Genomic DNA, 11,203 nt, shown 5'->3' with positions numbered 1-11,203 from the left:
ACTGAGTGTGTGTTTCAGTTTTAAATGCACGTGGCTTCCTTTAAATGTTGCAGATGCAGATTTCCCTTCATAATGCGGATATTTGTGTCTGCTGTGTGTGATGAAACAGTGTTTGGATTTCCCAGCCTACAGTAACTTGTCCAAGGATACTTGGGCAGGATCGATGTTTCCCAGCCGAATCGTCGCCGCCGTAATCTGCAAAAGGAGACACAATATTCCAGAAGTAACAACCTGTGTGTGCTCAGTGTGTGCTTATCTGCCCACGCAGTGACAATCCTCTGCAGATCGTTGAAAGGTTTCCTGCCAACTGCAGCGACGGGCCGGTCTCCTGGGAGCAGGAGCTGACCTGTGTGGGAGGACATAAAGGAGTGGGAGCACCCGGTTCTGAAGCTCCAACCTGGACACAGCTGGTTCTTCTCAGATGGGAACAATGCAGCCTTTGTTGGAGGAGAAACCACAGCAAGGCCTGCGCATCCTTTTGCCTTTGCAGCTGATGAAATGCTCTGAGACCTGATGGAGAGACCTGCAGTTTCATCATAAACAGCCATAAAACCTAAATGACATCAGAATGATGGGGAGTGACACGAATCTGGGAGTCCTGGTGCTGATCCCAGATCCCTTCTGACAATTTCACAAAGTGGAATGTGCTGTAATATGAGAGAGGTCATGCTCATGCTTGTTCTTTAATCCAATTGTGGAGGCAGAGCAGGCGTGAACACCGCCGCTAGGTGGCGACCTTGGTCCGGTTCGGCTGGTCCGGACTGCGCTGCGCTGGATCCAGGCTGCAGGACCAGGACTATCACTGCTTTCAACTCATTAAAGAGTACATTCTTTTTTAATGCAGAGTCCAGGATACGAAGTGTGTGTTCATGTGCATGCGAGTGTGTGCACGTGCGCGTGCTTTTCCTCTGGAAACAAGAAAAAAAAATGTCTAAGTTTATTTTAGGAACGTCAGAGTCCTGGAGTTTTACTGAAAACCACCTCATCTGATCATCTCTGATACATGAGAAAGTGTATGTGTGTGTGTGTGTGTGTTAGTGATTATCAGTCCCCAGTTCTGCTGTCCCTGACGGCGTGCGCGTCAGAGCGCGCGGACCCGCCTCCTATCTGTGGAGCTCGGTGCGAATCTCCTCTGCTGTCCGCTTCCATCCCATATTCCTCTGGGAAGGAGAGAGAGAGAGAGAGAGAGAGAGAGAGAGGGGGAGAGAGCAGGACCTGAAAGAGGGCAGCGGAAGAAAAGAGGAGAAGAAAAACGGAACGATGACCCAAATGGCGCTCGTGGCAGGAATTCTCTTCACCTTCCTGATTTCTGGAATTTCTGCCATCGGTTCCTCAGCTCGGATCTACCCCCCAAACGAAGGTAAGGCTGCGGGAGGGCTGCGCTCCCTCCCAGCACCGCGGAGCCCGGGCTGGGGCCCCGGGCTCCGCGCGCGTGGGACCGTGATGAGTTGGAGGAAAGAAAACACGCACGGTCACATTCACGCAGCGACTTCTTCGGCTTTGTTTAATATTGAAGTCGAGTCTGAATGCGCGTGCGTCTCGACTCGGTTTGGACTTTTGGTGGTCCCGGCAGAACGCTGCAGGACCCACCGGAACCGGGACGAGAAGTGAAATCCCGGGTCAGACTGAGGAGAGTCTCCGTGTTTTACTGGGAAAAAAAAAAAAAAAAATCTAAATCAGATCTGAGAGTTAAAACGCGCTGAAAGCACGCGCACAGTCACTAATTAATAAATGATCAGATTCTCCGTTTATTCTTTCTCTTCTTCTGTTTTCTTTCCTCCGTGACAGAAGAGGCAGAATGTTTCGACCCAGAAAGCAGCTCCGGGCTCTGCGGAGCCGAACTGCAGCACAAAGTCGTGCTCTTTATTCTAAAACAAGCTGCATTCAGAATAAATTCATCCGTGTTTGTGAAAAAAAATTCATGTTGTTTTACAAACATTTGCAGAATTAAACGCTTCATTCCGCGTCGGAATATAATTCAATATATTTACTGACAAATTAGAGTGATTAGATAAATCTACTTTATTTATTATGATGAGTTAATGAAGCCTTTTTTTTTATTTATTTATTTATTTTTATAGACAGACTGGGTTTAAAACGAGCCTGTTGATGCATCCTGACCCCCCAGGCGGGTTTATTCTCATCTGATAACAACTAAAATGAGAATTAACTGAAGGTGACCTTTTTCTGCGGGAGACTTTTTGTCTGATTGAAACATTTGATGTTTTTCCTTCAGTTTTACCTCCAGACCTGGTAAAGCCCACGGTGCAGAGCGAGAGGCAGAGAAAACCTTTTTCTGTCCTAATAAATCATTTTATCATCAAAGATCAATAAAAAAAATAAATAAAAAAAACAACAGAAGAAATCCACTTCTTAAAACCCAGACGGATATTTATCATCATCCTCATCATCATCATTATTATTAACAGTTATTTGTGTTCATAAAGAAACAAAAAGCAGTTTTCCTCCCTCGGTGTGTGTGTGATCTAAAGGATTAAACGTACATGAAGCTGCATGATCTCGTCTCCCTGCCTTGTTTTTCAGTCACATTACTGGACTCCAGATCCGTTCAGGGGGAGCTGGGATGGGTCTCCAACCCGACAGAAGGAGGGGTAGGTATTGCAGAGAGGCGTCCTTGCACGCGCCTTATTGAGCTAAAATACAGATAATACCCACAATTATCCCGATCTGTGGAGAGAACTTGCAGACAGAACTGGTTTGGTCCATCATGGAGACATCGCTGCTGGGATTTATTCTGCAACTGTTTACATATTAAATCTTTATTTCTGCGGAAGACTGGAATGCGGGTAAATTAGGTTTTGTTTGGTTTAATTATGTATAAAGGCCCTTAAAAAAGCTTGCAGGGTCCCATGGGGTCCCAGAATCCACTTGGAGAACCCTTTCTCTGCAGGAACCCCCCCCCCCCCCCCCCCCCCCTTCTTTGCTCCTCTCCAACCACTCTGTAATGGTCAGATGGAGGGGCTGATACTGCAGCGGGCGTCAGGTTTCCTGAATAGACGGAGGATTGAATCGGTCTTTGTGGAGAAACTTTATATCCACCATTCAGCACAGGAGGGGGGGGTTGGCAGCTGAGAGACGGCCCTCTGGAATGGATGAATAAGGGGGAAAGTGCAGCGAGCTTCGGCTCTGTAGCTGCAGGATGACTGACTGTAAGGGAAGAAAAAGGTCTGAATCCGGCTGCAGTGGAAACCTCCATATTTCATAGAGTCTAAATGAATAATTACTGACATTACAGAAAGAACAGCAATCACTCTTGTATTCACTCTGTTTGTACAAATCAGACAACAAACACGAGCGAGGCTTGTAATGTTGACGAAAGCAGAAACAAATGAGCAGCAGTGGTGGCAGATAATGAAGGGAAACCTAGAGGGAAAGCGCTCTGTGCAGCTGTTGCAGCCTTCCTCCGCGGACTCGTGCTGCGTTCAGGTTCTCCCCCCTTCGCCATTTTATCTCAAACATGTGATTGACAGGGTCCTGGCAGCACCCTGCACTCACCCTCTCATTATGACCAATTGGCCTCATTCTCCGTCTTTCCTGCTATCAGGGAAAGGTGCAGCCTTATCTCAGCGCCGCTAGATTTCCACAACAAAAGGAGGCGAAAAGGAGGGAGCAAAGTGGAATGGAGTAGCGGAGAAGGATGGACATTTTCTCAAATCATACAGCTGCCGCTGCAGCCAACGTTATCCCACTTTACTCCTGGGAAATAAGGCCTTAATTCAGATTGTTAATGATAAGGCATCAAGTCATATTTGGCAGTAGGAGCCATATCTCCCGCCACACCATTATGCTTATTTTGTACAGTTTTCTAAATGTTAAAGCCACAGCAGCCAAAAGCATGTCAGCTCTTATTTATAGTCCGGCTCAGTCAAAGACTCTATTTAAGCCACATGCTGGAGGCCTGGAGGGAGCTCCGAGTTTCGAGCCTCTCAAGATGCAGTCGTGTTTGCTCAACAGCGCTCTGTTCAGAGGGAAACTTTATCAGAAGTTAAACAAACATTCCCTTCTGGCAAAAATAAGCAGAGCCACGCTGGATAGATCCGAGTCGGCGTCCTCTTCAGGGCTTCCTGCTAACATCAGTGAACATGTGTTCTGGTCCTGCTCTTTATGCCGATGGAAAGCAGGCCTGAAGCATCAACAGCCACCTGCATCCAGATCTTTTATTTACCCTCATGTCCTGAAACACTGAGATAGAAAGCTCCTTGGTGAAGTTCCCTCAATATTGTCAGCTTTCCGTGTTGAATTCTGCTCTGACTCACGTATTAACGGAACAACTAAAAGCCTCTCCCGGACCTCACACAGCCCACTTTCATTTTGACACCATTTATTTCTGACATTATTCTAATGTTTAACAACTGGTTCAGTACTTGTGTGTGCAGACTAACAGGGTGAATGTGGTCTTTCCTCAGTGGGAGGAAGTGAGCATCATGGATGAGAAGAACATCCCGATCCGGACGTACCAGGTGTGTAACGTCATGGAGCCGAGTCAGAACAACTGGCTCCGTACAGACTGGATCACCCGCGAAGGGGCCCAGCGGGTCTACGTCGAGATCAAGTTCACCCTCCGGGACTGCAACAGCCTGCCAGGGGTCATGGGAACCTGCAAAGAGACCTTCAATCTTTATTACTACGAGTCCAACAACGACAAAGAGCGCTACATCCGCGAGAACCAGTTCAACAAGATCGATACCATCGCTGCAGATGAGAGCTTCACTCAGGTGGACATCGGCGATCGGATCATGAAGCTGAACACGGAGGTTCGGGATGTGGGCAGCTTGAACCGGAAGGGTTTCTACTTGGCCTTCCAGGATGTTGGAGCGTGCATTGCGCTTGTTTCTGTCAGGGTCTTCTACAAGAGGTGTCCTCTGTCTGTGCGAAACCTGGCCCAGTTTCCTGATACCACAACTGGGGCCGACACTTCCTCGCTGGTGGAGGTCCGAGGCTCATGTGTGGATAATTCTCAGGAAAAAGAGGTCCCTAAGATGTATTGCGGCGCTGATGGAGAATGGTTGGTGCCCATTGGGAACTGCCTGTGCAATCCTGGATATGAGGAACGTAATGCAAAATGTCAAGGTAAGGACCCAAAGCCTGACCACTCTGCAACTTCCATCCCTTCACCCGCCTCGGTTTCTCTGCCTTCATCTCCATGATTTGTTCTCTTTGTCTTTACCTCTTCCTCTACCCATCCTTCTCGCGCTCCGTAGGATGTTTTCTTCTCCTCTTCTCTCCGCTCTGTTTCCCAGTGTCTGGTTGAGTGATGGAGGCTGTGATGACTGTAAATGGTCTAATTAGCAAGCCCACCGGGAGGTGTTGCGCTAAAGGATGCATCCCAGGAGAACTGCTAAAAGTCAGAGAGGAGAGGAGAGTTTAAACCTCACCCCTACCTGTTCTCCTGTTCCCAAAGGAGTCGTAGGAAAAAAGACAGACAGCTTTAGAGGGCAAAGAGGAGACGGGAAGGGTTTATATTCCAGGCAGGTATGAGCGAGGTGAGGATTCACAGCGGTGAGATGGTTCTGTCTGGGAGCAGGGATGGATTTTAGCTATTTTAATCTCAGTTTACAGTAAATCTCCATATCAAACATCTAGACAGTTTCTCCCTCCAGATACTCCTCAGTTAGGATGCACAGCTGAACAACATCTTCTAATTAAAGCCTTTGATTCATTAGTAGCAGTTTTATTGGTAGATTGTATCTCAGGCTGTTTCATGGATCACATTTAGTGTTTTTCCAGATGGGATTCAGTTGTAATCTTGCCCACAAAGTGGATGCCAATTTTGTCTTGATGGTTTATTGGAAGCAACCTCACCCTCCCCCATCACCCGCCGCCCATCACAATCACACACAAAAAACAGTGGGTAGCAGCAATAAGGGGTCAGAGGCTGGGCACGGGTGATTAACAGGGGGACGGACCACTACACCTCTCCTAATTTACGAGGAAGCCTTTATCTCGGAGGACTAATTGCATGACAAACAGGTCTAGTGATTTAGAAGCACCACTGGCTGCTTGGAGGTGGGGGTGGAGAAAGGGTTCAAGCAGTCGCAGATGGTTAGTGTGTGTTTACGTTCATTTTTGTTCCCAAAAAACAAAACCAGCGCCTGGTTTCTTTTAGTAACTATGAGTTTTTTTCCTCAAGTTTTATTCAGAGAAACAGAGAAAGAACATTTTGGTTATTTCATCTTCTGGTGTTTCAGGTTCTTGATCAAAAACTGCGTAAGACAAATTTCCAGTTTCATTCGTGTTTGGATGAATAGTTAAAGAAGTTAGCGGCAAACCAAGTAAAGCACTGATGGAATATTACGCTTCTCATCCCCATTCCTCTGCTTGAGTGAGTTTAATAGTAAATTAACCCTCGCAATATCTGGTCAGATTTAAACAAACTTTTGTCCACTTTGATGAATGGTACAGTTCCTTTGGGGGCAGTGTGAATTAGGCCTGCATGATTATGACCAAGATAATAATCATGATAATTTTTATCAATATTGTAATCAAGATTATTATTCACAATAATTCATTGTGTCCGGAAAAACATGTATTTCTATTGTACCACTTGTAAACAACCTACCTGGCAACTCTACACACACACACACACACACACACACACACACACACACACATACATATGTATATAAGTATATATATATATATGTATATATATATATATATATATATATATATATATATATATATATATATATATATATATATATATATATATATATATATATATATATATATATATGTATTGCCACATGTTGTAAAAATGTTTGTATTTTTTTCCACCTCAATCAGCTGTTTAATCAAAACAATCTTTTTTCTTTTTTTTAAAAATTTATTTTATTTTTTATTTTTTTTATTATTTTATTTTAAAAAAAAAAAAAGAAAAAAAAACCAAAAAAACCCCAATCTGTTTTACCTGCAGCAGGAAACATGTGGGAACGCCATATTACCGCTTCATGCCTTTCCGTGTAAACCACTCCCACCTCAAATGTCCGATCAGTTTAACTGCAGAGTTTTGTGTCAAATTTAAGTTGGATAAACTTAATTTACTTAATTCTTGGGAACTGAAACAATTAATTTAGGTTTGTTCAGGTATTTTATTTCTACAGTTTTCTTGTGAAAACCTGATGGGATTTGAACACTACGTCAGATCATTGAGTAAAAACAAACCAAAACAAAGGAGGTTGAGAAAGTTCCTGGAACTGAACCGAGTCCACCAGGCTGTCCTGGTATTAAATGTTCAGTTTACATTTATGTTCAGCTTCAGTTATGCAAGCGATCCAGACAACAAGGCTCTGATTGGCCCAGATCACTAGGATCTGATCAATCCAGACCACTAGGCTCTGATTGGCCCAGACCACTAGGATCTGATCCATCCAGAGCACTAGGCTCTGATTGGCCCAGACCACTAGGATCTGATCAATCCAGACCACTAGGCTCTGATTGGCCCAGACCACTAGGATCTGATCAATCCAGACCACTAGGCTCTGATTGGCCCAGATCACTAGGATCTGATCAATCCAGACCACTAGGCTCTGATTGGCCCAGACCACTAGGATCTGATCCATCCAGACCACAAGGATCTGATCCATCCAGACCACTAGGCTCTGATTGGCCCAGACCACTAGGATCTTATCCATCCAGACCACTAGGATCTGATCCATTCAGACCACTAGGCTCTGATTGGCCCAGACCACTAGGATCTGATCAATCCAGACCACTAGGATCTGATCCATCCAGACCACTAGGATCTGATCCATCCAGACCACTAGGCTCTGATTGGCCGAGACCACTAGGATCTGATCCATCCAGACCACTAGGATCTGATCCACCCAGACCACTAGGATCTGATCCATTCAGACCACTAGGCTCTGATTGGCCCAGACCACCAGGATCTGATCCATCCAGACCACTAGGATCTGATCCATCCAGACCACTAGGATCTGATCCATCCAGACCACTAGGATCTGATCCATCCAGACCACTAGGATCTGATCCATCCAGACCACCAGGATCTGATCCATCCAGACCACTAGGATCTGATCCATCCAGACCACCAGGATCTGATCAACGCTGACCAACTGAACCAAGTCTCCAATCGGATCGAGTCTAGAGGACTATCCTGATGTGAATGTTCTGGACCCTTTTGGTCTGCAATGCACTTCTGAACTGGTTAAAGTTCCTGTGAACCAAAGACCTGAACAGGAGCTTGTTGGTGGGAAGGGATCCAGTGGGGCTTCTGGGATTTATGCCACCGGTTTGGTATTAAAATAGTTTAGAAGTGTGTGAGATTACACTTGATCAGATTTAAAGACTTTTAAAGAGATTCTGATGTGAACATGGTTCATCTGTGTGAAGGTGTGTGTTGTAACGTTTGTGTGTGTGTGCTTGTCCAGTGTGTGTGTGTGTGTGTGTGGGGTTACGAGGGCACCTTGGCCCCTGGTTTCCCAGCCTGGGATGAATGCGCTCTCCTCCATCATTGTTAGAGGCGACAGCAGAGCCGACTGAAGCTGCTGATGTTTGGGAAGAAAAGGGGGGAGCTGACGGAGCTCACAGGACTCAGATTTTCCAGCCTGGCAGGGGTCAGAGGTCGCCCCCTTCTGCATCCATCTTCCTGCTGCATGTGACAGGGTCGGGGATCCAGGATTGATTAAGACGTCAGAGTTTTGACAGCTGCAGAGGAGGAGTGTGTGTGTGAGTTTTAGTTTCAGATGGGCCAAGGGTGACTCTAGTAGACTCCGGGGCCAAGACAAGCGGGCCATCCAGGGTCCTGTAGACTAAGGACCCCCCTGATCTGAGGAGAGGGGTCTCTGTTTGTATGTGGGATCTCTGTCCTTGTTAACGACCTCCCTCCACATCTCTATGGGATGGCGGGGTCAGGAAGTACACCCGCTCTTCATCTGGTGGAGGGGTCCGTAGTGTTGGAGGTGCCGGTCGGAGGCAGAGGAGAACTCGGAACGTCATGATGGGAAACGATAATGAAGTTCTTGTTAGCTGCTTAGGGAGGAAACTTTTGACCGACAGTCTGCTCTGACAGCAGTTTCCCTCCGCAGAGCTGTGACCAGTGTTTCAGGAAAATCAGCAGATTTCAAACTTGGTGTGTGTGTGTGTGTGTGTGTGTAACACTGCAGAATATCACCTCACTGTGCTGAGAACTTGTCCTCCACCAGTCAATACACCCAAAGTCGTGTTCAGACTTCTGTCTGACTCCCCGGCCCGCCGAACCACGATTAGAAGCCAACAGCTCGAGTTTCCCATGACAACAGTAAGTCCAGTACCAGTCCCAACCGAGCTGTGGTCCGACAACAGTAAGTCCAGTACCAGTCCCAACCGAGCTGTGGTCCGACAACAGTAAGTCCAGTACCAGTCCCAACCGAGCTGTGGTCCGACAACAGTAAGTCCAGTACCAGTCCCAACCGAGCTGTGGTCCGACAACAGTAAGTCCAGTACCAGTCCCAACCGAGCTGTGGTCCGACAACAGTAAGTCCAGTACCAGTCCCAACCGAGCTGTGGTCCGACAACAGTAAGTCCAGTACCAGTCCCAACCGAGCTGTGGTCCGACAACAGTAAGTCCAGTACCAGTCCCAACCGAGCTGTGGTCCGACAACAGTAAGTCCAGTACCAGTCCCAACCGACTGTGGTCCGACTTGTTACTGGTGTGAAAACATGTTCAGGATGATTTAAACTGAAGATGGTGGAATGTCACTAAAACTGAGAGGAGGAAAAATGAGCAGCAGCAAACGAGGCGAATTTCCTCGTCAGCCATAGATTAACCAGGTTACTAGGGCTGTGACGATATGCTTTTGTCCCAATGATTAGATTTTTGCGACAATTGCGATTCTCAAAATTCTTCGATTTTGGTGATTTTTGTGGATTAAAAACAAACAAAAAAAATGATAAAACTTTTTTTTGGTAGTAATTTTTCTTCATTTCAGTTAGAAAAAACAACACAGTAGCCAGACCATCATTCTGCTGCTATAATACCCAAGAAGACAAGGAAAAATATCAATAAAACCAATAAAAAATGACACAACTATTATAGTAGATTAATTTTATGTAACTGAATGAAAAAAATGTTAAAATTGTGAAACAAAAAAAATCCAGATTTTCGATTTTTTGATTCAATTTTCCCACCCCTACAGGTTACTGCCCAGGTAACTAGTTACCAAGACCCCAGGACTGAGGGTGTATTCACATCAGAACAGTCTGCTAGACTCGGTCCGATTGGGGACTCAGCTCAGCTGTAGGGGGATGTATCCATGCGGACCGAGATCGTGTTCACGCTGCACTTTGGTCAAATGCACCAAACCATAAGGATAATATATCCCCATTCCCACCAAAGGTGGCGCTGCACTAGTATTTAGCAAAACACGTGAAGAAGAAAACTCCTTCAGAATTTCCTATTCTATTGTTGCTTTTCCTTCGTTGTTGCTCCACGTTGGACCAGGAGCCATTTCTAGAGATTCACGTGTATTTATTGTCGTAGCGCTTGTCTATAACGTTTTATCCACAATGCAACACCACGCCAAATGCAGGAAAGTGACTTTTTTGTGACTTTGTAGTCCGCTTCCTGTATTTGGTCCACTTGAAACAGACTGAAACCTACGTTTGTAGGTGGACCGGATCTTCTTTGATCCGAATCAGAATTCGTTTGGCGCATTCACATTTCTATATTCTATTCTATTCTATTCTCACTGTAACAGCAAGTCAACATCTGGCTTTCGGGACATCTGAGGCGTTGGTGAACACCTGTCTCTGCTCTGCTGCTGGTTCTGTCATGCATGTTGAGTCACAGTGAGACGGATCACTCCGATTGGCTAAACTCTGTGTCACGTGAAGAAGTTAAGACAGAAACAACCAGTTTGGTGTATTTAAATGGAACAAAACCTAAATGCTGGAAACTAAGAACAGCAGACTTCCTGCAGAGCTCCATCCTCCTCAGCAGGAGGAGGCTAAAGTTGGAGGTTGTCTCTGTGATGTGTTCAGGTGCAGTTTTATCTCTGTTGATGGTGAGGACAGCCACTATTTTACATCTAATTACTTATTTTCCTGTGCCGTTGAGGTCTTCTTAGTCACCTTCAGTTTTTACTGATTGTACAACAGACATCAGTTTAACTCGGTCCACACTGCAGACCTCAAAACTCAATTCCAGTTTGTTTTCGCTGCTTGTTTACATCCGGATTTAATC

The 11,203-nt window shown here is 45.7% G+C and overlaps 1 protein-coding gene across 1 annotated transcript in view; it reads left to right on the top strand.

Annotated features, from left to right (window-relative positions):
- Window positions 1-1,222: 1,222 nt before the first annotated feature.
- Window positions 1,223-11,203, top strand: part of epha4l (eph receptor A4, like) — a 65,320-nt gene continuing 55,339 nt past the window's right edge. The window contains exons 1-3 of the mRNA XM_079246397.1: window positions 1,223-1,360; window positions 2,545-2,612; window positions 4,428-5,091. Of these exons, the coding sequence (XP_079102523.1) occupies window positions 1,261-1,360; window positions 2,545-2,612; window positions 4,428-5,091 (832 nt within the window). The 5' untranslated portion in view covers window positions 1,223-1,260. The remainder of the gene's footprint in view (window positions 1,361-2,544; window positions 2,613-4,427; window positions 5,092-11,203) is intronic.

This window comes from Telmatherina bonti, assembly GCF_933228915.1.
Source record: "Telmatherina bonti genome assembly, chromosome: 9".
NCBI lineage: Eukaryota > Metazoa > Chordata > Actinopteri > Atheriniformes > Telmatherinidae > Telmatherina > Telmatherina bonti.
This window is presented reverse-complemented; position numbering and strand designations above follow the sequence as displayed.